The 16,765-nt window shown below is 37.6% G+C and overlaps 1 protein-coding gene across 1 annotated transcript in view; it reads left to right on the top strand.

Moving 5' to 3' along the window:
* Positions 1–11,807, top strand: part of cd82b (CD82 molecule b) — a 32,953-nt gene extending 21,146 nt beyond the window's left edge. Inside the window, exons 4-9 of the mRNA XM_007569800.2 lie at positions 1,932–2,056; positions 4,323–4,397; positions 7,522–7,620; positions 9,147–9,320; positions 9,569–9,652; positions 10,625–11,807. Coding sequence (XP_007569862.1) covers positions 1,932–2,056; positions 4,323–4,397; positions 7,522–7,620; positions 9,147–9,320; positions 9,569–9,652; positions 10,625–10,702 — 635 coding nt within the window. The 3' untranslated portion in view covers positions 10,703–11,807. The remainder of the gene's footprint in view (positions 1–1,931; positions 2,057–4,322; positions 4,398–7,521; positions 7,621–9,146; positions 9,321–9,568; positions 9,653–10,624) is intronic.
* Positions 11,808–16,765: the final 4,958 nt, after the last annotated feature.

Genomic DNA, 16,765 nt, shown 5'->3' with positions numbered 1-16,765 from the left:
TTTCTTTTCAATAAATGCATCAAAACTGAAAGCTCTGGCTTTCAACTCAGTGTATAACGACATCAACCATCCAACGTTCTTGGATGCATTTAGTAAAGGAATCAGATAAAAGGTTAGATAAAAACATAATTTTCTGCTGGATTCAGAGCTACAGCCTCTCTGTATGATAAAGCAGCAACATTTTTTCCTCTGTTCTTGTTTGTCAGGTTTAATGTTTGCATTACAAATAGGGCCGGACGACATGGATGAAAAACTTATCACAATATAAGCCTTTCATGTCAGTCAATATTGATAATTGCCGAGTATAATTGATGGTTTTTTCAGAAAGCTTTTTTTTTTTTTAAATATCTGAAATATTACCAAACTGGTTTCATGATCTGTCCTGTTTTTGTTTTCACGATGGTTTATGTTTTTAAGCAGTAATGAGGCACAGCGGTGAAACCTTAAACTGCTGCTGTGCAAGTTACTCAACAGGTCGTTGCTAGGTAACCACAAGTTACTCAACAGGTCGTTGCTAGGTAACCACTAGTTACTCAACAGGTCGTTGCTAGGTAACCACTAGTTACTCAACAGGTCGTTGCTAGGTAACCACTAGTTACTCAACAGGATGTTGCTAGGTAACCAAAGAATGAGTGAGTTAGTTGATTCTACCAACCTTGCTTAGGTGGCCTTGCACAAACTCAAGGCTCGGGGGCCAAATCCAGCCCACTATACCTTGTTATGTGGCCCTCTGCACTCTAAAGAGTCACATAAATAGAACCGTCAAGATAACAGTGTGCTTAAACATTATTTTATCATTCAGTTCAAAGCAGTTTTTATCCGTTTACTGCCAAATTGCATCAAATAGTTCCTCCAGTTTCTTGTGAATTATTGTGGAACTTCACTCAGTCACCAAATCCCTGCACTTTAGTTTGTTGCAGATTTTTCGCAAAAGTGGTGAAAACATTGGATCTAAGGTTTACTCCCACCTGTAGGTGGCAGTATTTATTACTTCTACAAAACAGCTGTCTCAGTCTCACTTAATGTCAAGTTATAATCCATAATGACACGGTGAGTAATAAAAAGTCGCATTTACCATCATAGATGAGCAAAAATATTTCTAAATTACTACCAGATATTTTTTTTTGTATTGCAAAAAAAAAAATAAAAAAACACTAAAACTATCATGAAACCATAGAGGGACTGAAAAGATGTTCAGTATTATTTGATTTTAAGAATTTATTTATATTTTAACAGTTTTTATCAGTACATTCTGACACAACCGGCCGTTTAAGAACATTTATGGACTTGATTTGGCCCAAAAGGAAACTGAGTTTGACACCACTGAGCTAAAGCCTTTCTTCTGCCTACATCTCTCAGAATCCTGTGCCAGATTATGGACTTTATTTTGTATTTGAATCAGCAGCTCAGACCTGTAAAGAAACCCGCAGATCTGTGTCGACCTTTAAAAGGAGCATTTCTGAATTGTAGCAGAGGAGATTCTGTAACAGTTTCTGTATTTCAGATTGACGAATCGTCTCCGTTCGCTTCTTCCTAACTTGGACTCTCTTCACGGAGCTCAGATTCTGGCTCCATCTGCAGACGGAGCTTTCCGTCTCTGGACCTCCTCCAGCACAGACAGCGCAGAGCCACATAATGGCTCCCGTTCATCCCCTCCTCAACTCTGCATCTCTCTTTTTAGACTCCTGCATCTCTCCCCCTCCACATACCAACCACTGAAATCAATTAAACAGGCCCACTTGTCCCAGTCCAACTCCCCCTGGTGGCAAAATAAAACAATCTGTCATAGAGAAATGCTTTGATTTGAATCAAAAAGTGTTTAGTCTGTGAGGAATTGTAACTCGGGGTAAACAGTACTAGACCAAATTAAGGGTTAGCTCAGTTAAAGCTGCATTTTGCTGTTTATTCAATGTTTTTTCCGTCTTCTGCAGAAGAATCTTCTGACACGGTGAAGGTGGCTTCGTATATCCTCATCGGAGTCGGATCTCTGACGATGGCCATGGGCTTCTTCGGCTGCATCGGAGCCATCTATGAAATCCGCTGCCTGCTGGGACTGGTGAGGAGAAACACACACAGAGCCTGTTTATCACCGCTGACCGGATCAGCACTAACTAGCACCAAAAGCCACTCAACTAACGCTTTGGAATAAATGTACTTGTAGGAGTATTTTTACTTGAGAATATCATTATGGATTATTGCTTCTCTGACTTGCAGAGGCGGGTAGAGAACCCGAAAATTGTATTCAAGTAAGAGTATCACGACTGCTTCAACATATTTTTACACAAGTAAAAGTTAAAAAGTATTTGGTAAAAAGTCTACTCAAGTAACTGATCAAATTATCAAACTATCAGTCATTTAATATTTAAAAGTTACATCATCAGATAAATCAAATTATAAAGTTAAGTGGAAATTTTGGTATTTTAAGAACAAAAATGACAATTAATATTAGTGACAAAAAAAAGCAAAATCAGGCAAAAGAAAATGTTTGCCAATCAGTTTCTTTTATAAAAAAGTTCCACAGACACACAGACCTGTGTGTGTCTGTCTGGTGAATTTTTGTTTAAAACATGTTTATTTTTCATTCGGTGGCTAGAAAATCCATAAATTTTGCGATACTTCATAATAAAATGACTCAAATAAAAGTAAAAAGTAAAGTAAAAAGTGTAACTGATCAAATTATCAGTAATTTAAATTTTAAAAATTACATAGACAGACAATGATATAAAATTAAGTGGAAATGTTGGTATTTTAAGCACGAAAATGACAATAATTCATAATTCACAACAAAATAAGGAAAAATTTAAATTTTACCAAATCAGTTTCTTTCAGTAAAAATCGTATTTATTGGCAGAGGTTGCTAATTTTGCGCCATCAGCTCTTCTACCAACACCAGCAGGAAAGGTGGGTGAAGAGTCCAGGGACACAAACGACCAGGAATCGAACCGGCGATCTGCCGATTGCAATCCTCATATATCAATATAAAACCCCTCACTGCCTTTTGTATTCATGCCAGGTTTAATTTCCACTAATTTCCACCTGCCTGCTTAATAACATGTGACGGATTCCTGCTGACGGCAAAGCCTCTGATAATGTGTGAGTCTGTCAGGCGGCTGAGAGGAGCTGGAGATAAAACCAGGGCTGTGGGGGGCGGCTTCCACCAGGGTGGGGAAGGGTGGTGACCTCAGCAGCGTTAAACCTGCTGGGGGTTAACTAAAGAACCGACGTGACCCACTTCTCTGAGTGACACAGACCAGCTGGTGGTGAACAAACCCCCTCAACACTACACTGTAAAACATTTACAGGTGGTTTAACCTGAAAATGAAAGTCCACCTGCTGCCTGGAAAATGTAATTTAAGTCACAAGAAAATAGTTTTGGTTTTAACTCGGAAATTAAAGTTCATGAAGTTGATTTAACAACAAGAGACAAGTTGTCTAAACTTTGTTTTTTTTAACTTCATTAATCTTTAATTGTGAGTTTTAACTTAATGCTGCAATTTAAACCAAATAATTATTTCACAATATCAAAGAAAAACAAATCTGCCCTCACCAGTTAAAGAGCCACATTTCTCTATTATTTTACTCACAACATCAAGTTAAAATAAATACTTATTTTACTTTAGAATAATTTAAATTCTTGTTTGAACTAAATTTCTGATGTGATGATGAATTTTATTAAACATCCCAATGAATTCAGCTCAGAAACATTTAGTGAGATCAGGACATTATCCTCAAGCTTTGCTGACTGAGAATTGCATTAAAATGAACATTTGCCTTAATAAAACACCAGAGTCAGATCAACGTAACGCACTTCCACCTCAGGAGACAGAAACATGCCGCTATGCATTCTGGGAAATAGTTCCCGCTCCTGTCTTTCTCTTCTTTCAGTTTTTTTAAATGCTAAACTAAACTCAGTTTATTCAACTCTTGGAGGTTTGACTAAATTAATAAGAAGTTAACACAACTTACTGCTGTAAGTTTATCTTTCACAAACTCACATTTAGGTTCAAAACCTAAAACTGGATAAATTTATTTGACTTAAGGAGTAAAAGATAGTAGACACAACTAAATGTGGCTCTAATGTTTTACAGTGCAGGCATTCTTAACTGGACGGTTCTGAAATCCCTTCAGTTTATTTTGTAAATCCAACATGGATAAATCTAACAGCTAAAAGAGGAAGAAAAAACTTTTGCTTTTTCATAAACGTGACTTCCTGCCACTTCTTTTTTTTAATTTTTTTTATTAAAATGTCACAGGATTTGTGTGTTATTATTGAAATACCTTCAGTATTTTCTGCTAATATTATTTCCTGTTTATTTCCACAGTACTTCACCTGCCTTCTGCTCATCCTCATCGCTCAGGTCACTGCTGCTGTTCTCATTTACGTACAGAGAGATCCGGTGAGACACGCTTCACTTTCTTCTCTTCCTCCTTAACGTTTCGATTCCTAAAAAAATACAATTTCAGTGAATTATTGTGCCTACAGCTACCCTGAAACCTCAGTTTCTCATGCACCACATTTCCTATTGAGGGCAAAACGTTTGTGTTTCCCCTCACAGCTGGAACCGGCTGCAAAAAACACTGAATCTTACCAAGTATTTTTGTTCTAATTTCTGCTGCAAATATCTTAGTTTACTTGAAATAAGACTAAACTAACTTACAAGTAAATTTTATCAGATATCTGAGCTTGTTTTAAGTCAATAATTCCTAAATAATGGAAAAATATTAGTTCCACTTGCAGTGGAATGTTACGATCAACTGGCACTTTGCCGTTACCTAGCAACCACAGCCGAGCCAAGGACGTCACCTAGCAACCACAGCCGAGCCAAGGACGTAACCTAGCAACCCCAGCCAAGCCAAGGACGTCACCTAGCAACCACAGCCGAGCCAAGGACGTCACCTAGCAACCAAATTCTAATTCCACTAGCAGATTATTTCACTTATAACAAAACATTTTTCCCATGTTCTTTTCTTAATCAATTTTAAGAAATTATTTACCTAAAACAATCTCATGTTTCTTGCTCAAAAGTTACTTGTAAGTTAGTTTTGTCTTATTTCAAGTCAACTAAGACATTTACATTAGAAACTAGAACAAAAATACTTGGTAGTTTAGTGTTTTTGCAGTGAACGTAGGTGTCACATTAAAACCCTTAGGGAACCTGCTGCATCCTGTGATGAAACACGGCGCAGATGATCGAACGGAAACCCACAGGAAGTCGGTCTGTAACTGAAATGACTTCAAATCCGGGTAGAAGAAGAAAACGCAGGAAGTGGAGAAGGGATTGTTTTCATTGTCCTGTCGGTTCCCCCTGCAGGACGTCTTTATGTTTGTTATGTGAACAACGACAAATGTTACCCTAGAAGTGATTACTTTAGGGTCAATAAACACCTCTGCTGAATTATGAATAAAAAATAAACTGTAGCACTATTTAGATTTAGATTAACAGCACTCAAAATGATCAGACATTTCAGTGAATTTACTTTAAAATTACTTTAGTAATTAGAACGCAGAGTTAAATAAATTCATGTATTCTATATTTTTTTCTGAATTGGACTCGTTTCTCTTTTAAAGTGCCGTAGGACTAACTAAAGTCATTTTCAATAGAAAATAGATCTGGAAATGTTTGGCAGATTAAAAGTACTTTTAATTAAAAGTATCAGACATACTTTTAATTATCCCACATTTTTGTCTTTAAAAATAGGTTTTATTTAAACACTGTGTTTATATTCGTTAGCAGAAAATGATCATGATGAAGAGAAATAAAGGTGCATTTTATCAGTCCTTGTCTTATTAATCCATATAATGCAATGGAGCTTCTGGAATAAACAAACTTTTGAATATTATTCTAATTTATTGAATAAGTTTGTATTATTGAATATAGTGGTAAATACATTTATTTTTAGAGACAATTTGTCAAATTCTGTTGGGGAAAACAACAAAAACTCAAAATGATATTTACTCAAATTTAAGAGTAAATCTTTTAGAAACTTCTTAAGACAGTAAACTCTAAAAATGAAGGTAAAATAATTCAAAAATATTCTAATAAATGTTCTTTGTACATATCCTTAAGCAAAACTATAATAATAATAATAATAATAATAATAATTTTGGTGAATCCAGATGTTGTGGCATTTCTCAACTGCAGAAGTTAGATAAACCAGTGTAATCTTATCATTATAAATATCTCAATTATAATAATAATTATTATTATTTTTATCAATACACAATGACTACATTGTGGCTTTAAAACTGGGGCAGTTTATTTAAGGTAATGTAAATTTATTTATATAGCACATTTCAGTGCTTTACATGAATTAGAAGGAAATACAATAAAACAACAAACCAAAGGAAAGAGCAAAAGAAAAGAGAAAACAAAAGAGCATAAAACTACATGTTAGTTCCCCATAAACAGTCCGTAACTTATAAACTAGCAGGAGTTTCTCTGGATTCTTGTTCTGATGAAACTAAACGTTGCTTCTCCATGTTTGATTCTATACAGCAGAGATAAAACAAGAGGAAAAAAAAATCAGAACTGATCCTATCAGATTACACAGCAAATTATTTCAGGATCCATTCTTCAGTGTTTGTTTCAGGGGGACCGTTTTGTCTGAACACATCAGAGTCTTGGCCATGTTTTATTCTCTGAACAGCAGGATAGGTGGATGCGCTGTCAGCTCTGTGTGTGTGTGTGTGTGTGTGTGTGTGTGTGTGTTGGTCACATGTGGGTCTGCAGCCTCCGACACACTCCCTGTGTTTAGGGCTCGCCACAGGGCAGGGCGCTGCTCCTTCCCAGAAAAGGGCGCGGCTCTCGCCTGTCATGAAGCTGCGTCGCCGCTGCCGCTCTCTGCGGTCTCACACACATAAACACAGAGCCGGCCCCGGCTGCAGTTCTGCAAAGCTTCAACATGGAGCTTCACATGTGTGAACTGCTGAGAAACATGAGACATGAATGCTGATGATTCGCTGTGGGAAGGGATTTGCTGACATGCAGGGCCTCGTTTTTGAATAATTAACACTTTAGTCTGTAAAAGTGGGGTAGAAAAATGCAGAGTTGGTAATAACTAGTTACATTTACTCATTTATATTTACTTTTAGGAGTATTTTTGCTACGCTGTACTTTCTTTTGCTTGAGTAATGTTATTATGAAGTATCTCTGCTCTTACCTGAGTAAAATTTCTGGATTTTCTACCCACTGAATGAAAAGGAACAATTGCAGTTTTCTGGCCGATTACCGATCGATGAGAAAACCTGACCTGCCGATTCGGATCTTGGCCGATACCGTTTTCTTTGTCTAAAATGTAGTAAGAAAGTTGATGAGTAGCCAACAGTGAGACGACCAATAAATAGGCTGACTGATAAATCAGTGCATCCATAATTTTAACCAAAAATTCACCAGACACACACCTGCAGTCTCTGTTAAAGTTTTTACATTTTTTATTGAAAGAAACTGATTTGGAAACATTTTGTTGGTCATCTCATCTCATGCTGACTGTTTTCTGTCACTGTTTACTGTTTTTCTCCAGCTGAAACATGAGATGTCCGTCATCATTAGAGGGTTGATAGTGAACTACACAGGTCAGAACAAAACCACGGAGCACGCCTGGGACTTCGTTCAGAGGACGGTGAGTCAGTGAGTCCAACCGGATCAAAATACAGAAAACACACTTCATTTGGTGGAAAAGGAACCATCCAGGTGCGTCTGCATACAGGACGAAAAAGCAACAAAAATAATGATTCAGTAAATGCAAATGTTAATTTATGTACTGATAACACAGTTATCTATGGCTCAGCTGCATCTCTTAATGTTATAGAAGCAAATTTTAGTGTTTAAAACCTGTTTTAATCTCAGAGAAAACAAAACTTATGTTATCTACTTCCCAGGTATCTCAGATTGAATTTGTCTCCCACACTGTAAAACATTAGAGCCACATTTAGTTGCGTCTACTATCTTTTACTCTTTAAGTCAAATAAATTGATCCAGTTTTAGGTTTTGAACCTAAATGTGAGTTTGTGAAAGATAAACTTACAGCAGTAAGTTGTGTTTTTATTAATTTAGTCAAACCTCCAAGAGTTGAATAAACTGAGTTTTTAGGTTTGAACTTAAAAAACTGAAAGAAGAGAAAGACAGGAGTGGGAGCTATTTCCCAGAATGCTTAGCGGCATATTTCTGTCTCCTGAGGTGGAAGTGCGTTACGTTGATCTGACTCTGGTGTTTTATTAAGGCAAATGTTCATTTTAATGCAATTCTCAGTCAGCAAAGCTTGAGGATAATGTCCTGATCTCACTAAATGTTTCTGAGCTGAATTCATTGGGATGTTTAATAAAATTCATCATCAGATCAGAAATTTAGTTCAAACAAGAATTTAAATTAATATAAAGTAAAATCAGGGCTGCACAGTGGCGCAGTTGGTAGAGCTGTCGCCTTGCAGCAAGAAGGTTCTGGGTTCGATTCCCGGCCCCGGTCTTTCTGCATGGAGTTTGCATGTTCTCCCTGTGCATGCGTGGGTTTTCTCCGGTTTCCTCCCACAGTCCAAAAACATGACTGTCAGGTTAATTGGCCTTTCCAAATTGCCCCTAGGTGTGAGTGTGTGTGTGCATGGTTGTTTGTCCTGTGTGTCTCTGTGTTGCCCTGCGACAGGCTGGCGACCTGTCCAGGGTGTACCCCGCCTCTTGCCCGGAACGTGAGCTGGAGATAGGCACCAGCACCCCTCCCGACCCCACTGAGGGACAAGGGTGAAGGAAAATGGATGGATGGATGGATGGATAAAGTAAAATCAGTATTTATTTTAACTTGATGTTGTGAGTAAAATAATGGAGATTGTACAAATTGCAGCATTAAGTTAAAACTCACAATTCAAGATCAATTAAGTTTAAAACAATGTTTAGACAACGTGTCTCTTGTTAAATCAACTTCATGAACTTTAATTTCTGAGTTAAAATCAAAACAATTTTCTTGTGACTTAAATTGCATTTTCAAGGCAGCAGGTGGACTTTCATTATCAGGTTAAACCAAATGTAAATGTTTTACAGTGTATAATTGCCTCATCAATGAGGAGTTTAGTCACTTTAACAGTTTAAAAAGTTTCTCTCTCTGATGACTCCTTTTGCTCCATCTCCTCATTGCTCCCCCTTTCTTCCGTGTCTCCAGATGAAGTGCTGTGGCTGGACTGGACCAGGTAACTGGTCTGAGAACATTTTGATCAAGAACGGCACACAGAAGCTGTACTCCTGCTCCTGTCGTAACGACACCATGCCGGGAACCGACATGAAGGAGTTTGGCCTGTGTGAGCACCTGTCAGAACAGCCGCCTGTCTTTGAAATGGTACGTGTTTTACCTCATCGCATGGCGTTTCAGCAGAACGTAATCGGTGCTGGAGTCTCTGAGACGAGCTGATTGAGCTCCAGGAAGCCTCTGCTGTTCGCTGTTTGGGCTGCCTGCTTCAGGAAGGTCACAGGCTGCTTCTCCTGTTTTCCTTTCCCCCCCACAGAGCCGACCCAAAGCCTCTGAGCACGTCCGTCTGCCATCGCTCAGCCCCCTCCTCCTCTCACACTTCTGCTTTTCTCTCTCAGGGCTGTATAACCAGCGTGGAGAAATGGCTGCTGGATAACTGTGGGATTATCCTGGGGATCTGTATCGGGGTGGCTGTTGTGGAGGTAGGATGTTCATTTCTAACATGTTCTGACCCGGTGAGCGTTCCCACGTCCAAACGAACGTCACCCTATTCAACACAAAGAAATGGAAGCATTGCTTTCTGTTTTGGTTAAATGACACCCCTTTTATCGCCATGTAAAACATGGTGGTGGCAGAATCATGCTGTGGGGATACTTTTCTTTAGGAGGAACAGGGAAGCTGGTGAATGCAATGTAAAAAATGACATCTCTAAGTTATGGTAGAAATACGGATTTTAATGTATTTATACAGTAAAATTCTGGCAAACACAGAATTTTATCGTATAAAGTCGATATAAATGCAGATTTTACTGTATAAATATACGGATTTTACCATATTTATACAGTAAAATTTTGGCAAACAGAGAATTTTACCCAGTAAATAATAACAGTAAAATCTGTATTAATATGGATTTTACCAAATTTATATGGATTTTGACTTATTATTACGACAAATGTGGTAAAATATGTATTTAAGTATTCTACCGTGTTTATACAGATTTTACCATATTAGTAAAATTCTGGCAAACAGAATTTTACCGTATAAAAACTGTGGTTTTTACCGTAATTAGACATTTTTTACAGTGTGTTTAGGACGATGGCAGGTTATTGACACCGTACATCCTGCTAGAGCTGCGGTGAAACTGTTCAGATCAAAACCAATTCATGTGTTAGAATGGTCTAGTCAAAGTCCATTTAAATTTCTTTGGCAGGACAGATGCTCCCCATCCAACCTCACCGAGGTGGAGCACATGTCAGATTATTCTCATAGTTCCTGGTTTCACAGTGGATATTATTTACAGAAAACATGAAAAAAATGTGAATCATTAGTATAAAAACATGTAAAATGAAGTTTCTTCAGTTCTGAGGAAATATTCCCAGTTTTCTGTGACTTTTCAGTGAATTTTCGATTGTTTTGTTGGTGAGTTTAATTTCTGATGACTCCATTTGCTGCAGCTCCTGGGGATGATCCTCTCCATGTGTCTGTGCAAGAGCGTCGTCCAGGAGGATTACACCAAAGTACCGAAGTACTGAGCCGAGCATGAAGCAGCCCGTTCGACACAGATGGACCGACTCCCCTCCGCCTCTCCTCCACACACACACACACATAAAGAAATTAAAACAGCTGTCTTCGGTTCTCGTGTCTCGACAGCTGTGCAGATTTCTCACACACTCACCCAACATGTCCCACTCAGTAACTCACACTCGGCTCTCAGTCATCCTCGACACACACGACGGACTCATTTGATGGCATTTTTTTTAAGGCGAAGAATTTGTTGTTTATGACGGAGTATTGGGGCCATATTAAGAAAAAATTCAGGGTATTATCAGCCTGGCGGGCCGCCAGGCTTATATTGTTTTTTTTTCTTTTTTGTAACCATTCGCCAACTGCAGCCGTCTTTGTTGCGTTGAGTATTTCACTGGCAGAGCAGAAACGGTCCTGAAAGATGTTTTTATAGTTCATAAAGTCGGGAGCGCACCAATCACACCGCTGCCGTCTCGCGCGCCGGTGCGGCTGGATCTCTAAAGTTTCGGATCGGATCGGATCGGATCTAAAGCCTCCTTTCACTTAAGCTGGACACAGGCTGACCTGTATGGACCTTTACATGAATCCCTTGAGGACTCGTGTTTCTTTGGAGAATCTACGTCACGGTATGAGTCAAATTTAAAAGCCGCTGAGTTTCCTCTGCTTGCAAAGCTCGATGAGAACCGCTGATGGAGGCGCATGTTGAGCAAGCGGTGAGAAGGATTTATCTTTGTGAACAGAGAATTACATCTCAACACGCTGCCCGGCGAATGGCTCTGTGTCTGATTCAGTTAATGTAGCCGTTTCTTGGTTAGATGGCACGTTGGTGGTTGAGCGTTTTTTTATTTTGGATTTGATTTAGGGGCCCCTATTGCTGCCAAGAACATCAGCATCACTAACAGTATTTCACCTTGGATTTAGCAAATTATGGGAGAAGAAGGTAGTTTAATTGGCCAACATAAAAAGCAATTAGTTATAATTGTAGTTTAGTAATTTGTATTTGTGAACAAACAGCTCAATCCCACAGATTAAACTCAGAGGGTCAGATTGTTGCTGTGGATTTATGGAGTTCTGAAGTTTTAATTTGGATTAAACAGAAGTGCAAATAACTGATATTTATTTTAATTGTATTTTTTCCATTTGTTGTTTGTAAGAGTCTTTAGTTGTGGGTTTAGGTATCGTCTCCAATGTCTTCCAGTAACATAACACAGTAATATTTTTATATGTCCGGTCAGCATCTTTTAATACAGAAACACGGTGGACCGCCTCGGCGCCTGACCACTGAGCTTAGACAGGTTTTCTGGGGGAAACCCTATAAATTAAAACAAAAATGATGAGAAAAAAGTCATTTTTCTAGAATAAAACAGTAGTAATACGAGATTAAAGTCCAAATATTAGAAGAATAAAATCGCAAAATTGCTAGAATAAAGTTGGAATATTTCAACTTTATCATGTTAACGTTATGAATATAAATTTTGTAATTTTATTGTTTTTATTTTTTAATTGCAACCCCAATACTCCGTCATAATAATTTGCTTCTGTGCAAATGTCCATGTAGATTCTAGTTGTTTCTCAGCCGACCGCGGCGTCAGAGCGAGCACTTTAGTGAGATTTGGCGATCTGAGAGCAGATCAGATTTAGGCAGGCAGATGGGAGGGAAACCTGTGTGTGTGTGTGTGTGTGTGTGTGCGCGCGTGTGTGTGTGTGTGTGTGTGCGCGCGTGTGTGTGTGTGTGTGTGTGTGTGTGCGTGCGTGCGCGCACGCGCCCGTCTTAAGGATTACCGCCACCCTGTAACCTTGCACCTGGTATTTCTGGTGCTGAGTCAGCGTTCTGCTCGGTGCTGCAGTGGTGGAGATTTATTTTGGTTGAAAATCAGCTCAGACTCGGTAACCCTGGCATCCGCTGACCCCTGCTGACCTCTGCTGACCCTGCCTCCACTTCCTCCTACTCCCTAGCAGACACAACTAAATGTGGCTCAAATGTCAGATAAATTTATCCAGTTTTAGGTTTTGAACCTAAATGTGAGTTTGTGAAAGATAAACTTACAGCAGTAAGTTGTGTTAACTTTTTATTTTAGTCAAACCTCCAAGAGTTGAATAAACTGAGTTTTTAGGTTTGCACTTAAAAAACTGAAAGAAGAAAAAGTGGGAACTATTTCCCAGAATGCTTAGCGGCATGTTTCTGTCTCCTGAGGTGGAAGTGCGTTACGTTGATCTGACTCTGGTGTTTTATTAAGGCAAATGTTCATTTTAATGCAATTCTCAGTCAGCAAAGCTTGAGGATAATGTCCTGATCTCACTAAATGTTTCTGAGCTGAATTCATTGGGATGTTTAATAAAATTCATCATCAGATCAGAAATTTTGTTCAAACAAGAATTTAAATTAATCTAAAGTAAAATCAGTATTTATTTTAACTTGATATTGTGAGTAAATAGTAAAGAAATGTGTCTCTTTAACCAGGTGAGGGCAGTTTTTTAGTTAAAACTCACAATTCAAGATGAATGAAGTTAAAAAACAATGTTTAGAAAACTTGTCTCTAGTTGAGCTTTAATTTCTGAGTTAAAACCAAAACAATTTTCTTGTCGACTTAAACTGCATTTTCAAGGGAGCAGGTGGACTTTGATTTTCAAATTAAACCACCTGTAAATGTTTTACAGTGTAGTGTCGTCCATCATCCTCTGAATCTTCCTGTCAGCTGTGTGTGTGTGACTTTCTGTTTTATATCTTTTATATTTTCATGTCATCTTGTAAATATGTTCACTAAGGGATAAAGGCACATTGGTGCTTGGTCAGCATTTCATATGGGAAAGTTTTTCACCCACATGCTCTTGTTTTAAGAGTCCTACTGTTTTTGTTTCCTCTATTGTTCAGGATGCGGCTCCCTTTGCGCCTCGTCAGCATTTATTCTGTCTGAATCGGAGAAATTGGAATCCCTGAAGTTAATCTGTCTTCGCTCATAAACACATACTGTTATTTCTTTAACGTTGAATCTAATGGAAGTATTTTTTATGCTCTTTTTTTATTTTAAATAAGACAGCCGATATCCGATCCCCTACACTATTGTTCACATAACAGGCGCATAACAATGAATTATTTCATAAAGTTAATTTATTTAAATCTCATGAATTCATTTCACACAAAGTGATTTCAAACAGCTCAGAAAAGTATTTGGTGGTTCCACAAACCAAATACTTTTGGTTTTGCTTGAGAAGCACTTCTTCCTTCCACTTAACCTTCCACTAAAATTCTTTAACTTTTATGGGAGAACTTTTGTTTTGGATATCACAACATTTCTGTAATAAAAATAATTTTTTTATTTGTTTTAATGTAATATTGCAATATTCTGAGAAACTGAATTTCAGGTTTCCCTAAAAAATGAACAGAAATAACTGTTTGAAATATATAATTCTGTGTGAAATAAATCTAAATAAACCTTTAAAAATTTGATTCAACTTTACTTAGATCCATCCTGTAATATTGGGCAAAAACAACAACCTTAAAATGAAGGTGATTTCAAGTTTATTAGAGCATCACTGTCTGAAAAACGTTGCTTTGATTCATCCATTTAATTTAAATGTATTTTTTTTTTTTTTTTAGGGCAGGCTGCATTTTTATGTTGTTTTTTTTATTAAGCTCATCAACATGAAAAGGTCATTTTCATTTTTTTAGCCCTGCAAACCTCCACATTAATTTAGCTTGATGGAAAATGAAGGTTTTTTGTATAAAATGTTTTGTGTAAGGATTTCATTTGGTAGAGGGAAAAGATGTGGATTTGAAAGCCATTAGAACGTTTTTATGTTTTTTTATTATAATGAATAAACTTAAACTATTATGAATTATGAATCTGTCTCTTTCTTTTATTTTGGCGCCTTAAAAGGCAATAATCTTATTAAACAGCTCTTTTTTTATTTAATTGAGAAAACAAATAAAAAAACAACAAACAAAGCACTGAATCTGAATTGGATCTCAGTGAGGGTTTTACCTTTAAAGGAAATAAAACATATAGCTGCACAAGAAAATAAAGAGCTCATTGCACTGAACCCCATTGAAAAGCTCCTGGTTATTCCACCAAATATAGATTCCTGAACTCTTCCTGAGTTAAAACTTTATTATTGTTGTTTCTAATTGAATATTAACTTGTTTTCTTTGCATTATTTGAGGTCTGAAAGCTCTGCATCTTCATCTTTTTCGTTATTTTGACCATTTCTCATTTTCTGCTAATAAATAAATGTTTTCTTGTAATTTCAGAGACATGTCAGCAGTTCATAGAATAAAAGAACGATGTTCATTTTACTCAAACATTTATCTGTAAAAGGTAAAATCAGAGAAACTGGTCATTTTAAGTGATCTCTATATTTTTTCCTGAGCTGTATAAATACTTTGGTTTATTGCCAGTTTTCTATCTGCATTTGTTTTCTTTTGCGGGTTTTACACCTAAACAGCCAGAAGATGGCAGTATGCACCTATTACTGTTTGCGCCATGGCTCTTTAAAGTGCAAGAGGAAAAACTATGTTTCGTAATCCTGTGTATAAAATCGGTGATTTTACAACATTTCAGCATCTGAGCTGATCTGTTTCTCCTCTTGTTGTCTCAGTGATGCTTTCGAACTACTCCTGTGGCTCAACTGAACAAAAAGCTCCTCGTATTATGAGATTGTTCCTCTGCAGTGCAGAAAAGATCTCCAGATATCGTGAGTGCCTGACTGTTTTTACAGGAAACAGGGAATCGCATGGTGTCATGCCAGAAGCAAATTCCTCTGCAGACTGCTGCTCTTAAACCAAACAACAAACTCCCACCGAACCTCACGCTGATCCGCTGCTGTGTTGCTGGAACATGTTCAGTTACGGCCCTGTTATTTGCTTCTCCTGGCAAATTTAGTCACACTGTCATAACTTTTAGTTGCATGTTTTATGAAGCACTTTTTAACACATATTTTAATATAAAACCAAACAATTGTATTTAGTAGCAGGAACTGGCTGTGGCAACAGAGCTTAGAGATGTCAGCTTCTGATTAAGATCACAAGTCTGATCTTGTGAATAAGAAAGGATACAGACGGATTCAAATCAGTTAGCATGAGCGACGGGAAAAACAAGGAAAGAGGTGGAATTAGATTATCGCTTTAATTTAAAAAGAAAAACTCTTTTGGCAGTATGATAATGTCCTGATCCAGTCCCAAGTATCAGACCAGGGTTCCAGTAAAGTCTCAGTTTTACTTATGTGTTGTTTTATGTCAGCTGCAGATATCTGTACTTTATACACCAGTTAATTCTTTTTGATGTTCACTACCTTCATAATTTATGAAGCACATATGTTGTTGGCTTTAACCCAACAACCTATGTGTTTTTAATCATTTACGACACTCATAGCAGTGGAGAGAATGTACTGGCTGCTTAGCCCCTATGCTAAAACTTAACTGATTACATTTTATGAAATTCAGAGAAAAATGGTAAATTTCCGAGACAGGAACACAAATGTTCCCGACGGTTTGTTCCTTCAAGATCAACTGGAAATGTACTGAAATACGACACAAGCCGTGTTATCAATGAGTAATATCAAAAAAGGAAGAAAACTTTGCAACACTTTGGTTCTATTTCAGTCAGTTATATCTTCTTTTTTTTTAAATCAAGTCCTGCTGAAAGTTGCTAAGTTGTGTCAAAATATTCGTCAATAACATCCCAGTGTGAAGTTCTTGGTTAATAAGGAGATCATTACAATACTAATTTGAACCATTTAATGTGGACGACATATGGTGTTATTTTATGCTCGTCAATTAATTTTAACCATAACAGTAGTTCGTAAGGATGTCCCAATCCGGTAGGTGACCGTACGCACCTCAAAGTTGTTTACAATCCGCCATAATAGAAAAGAAGGCGGAGCACCAATCTGATCACGTGATCGGAAATCGGGCCAGTCACGTGATTTCAGACTCGATCGGAATCTGGGGTTACATCCCGATCAGGGCTCGGGTATGTAGTTTTATTCTAAAACCAGATAGTAATTTTAAAAAAAAAGGTATATACCGTTATGTGGCGGTACAGAGTCAGACTGCACTCTGTACCGCCATATGC

The sequence above is a fragment of the Poecilia formosa genome, unplaced genomic scaffold (assembly GCF_000485575.1).
Source record: "Poecilia formosa unplaced genomic scaffold, Poecilia_formosa-5.1.2 Scaffold246, whole genome shotgun sequence".
Taxonomy (NCBI): Eukaryota; Metazoa; Chordata; class Actinopteri; order Cyprinodontiformes; family Poeciliidae; genus Poecilia; species Poecilia formosa.
The sequence above is the reverse complement of the archived record's forward strand: the minus strand, read 5'-3'. Positions and strand labels throughout refer to the sequence as shown.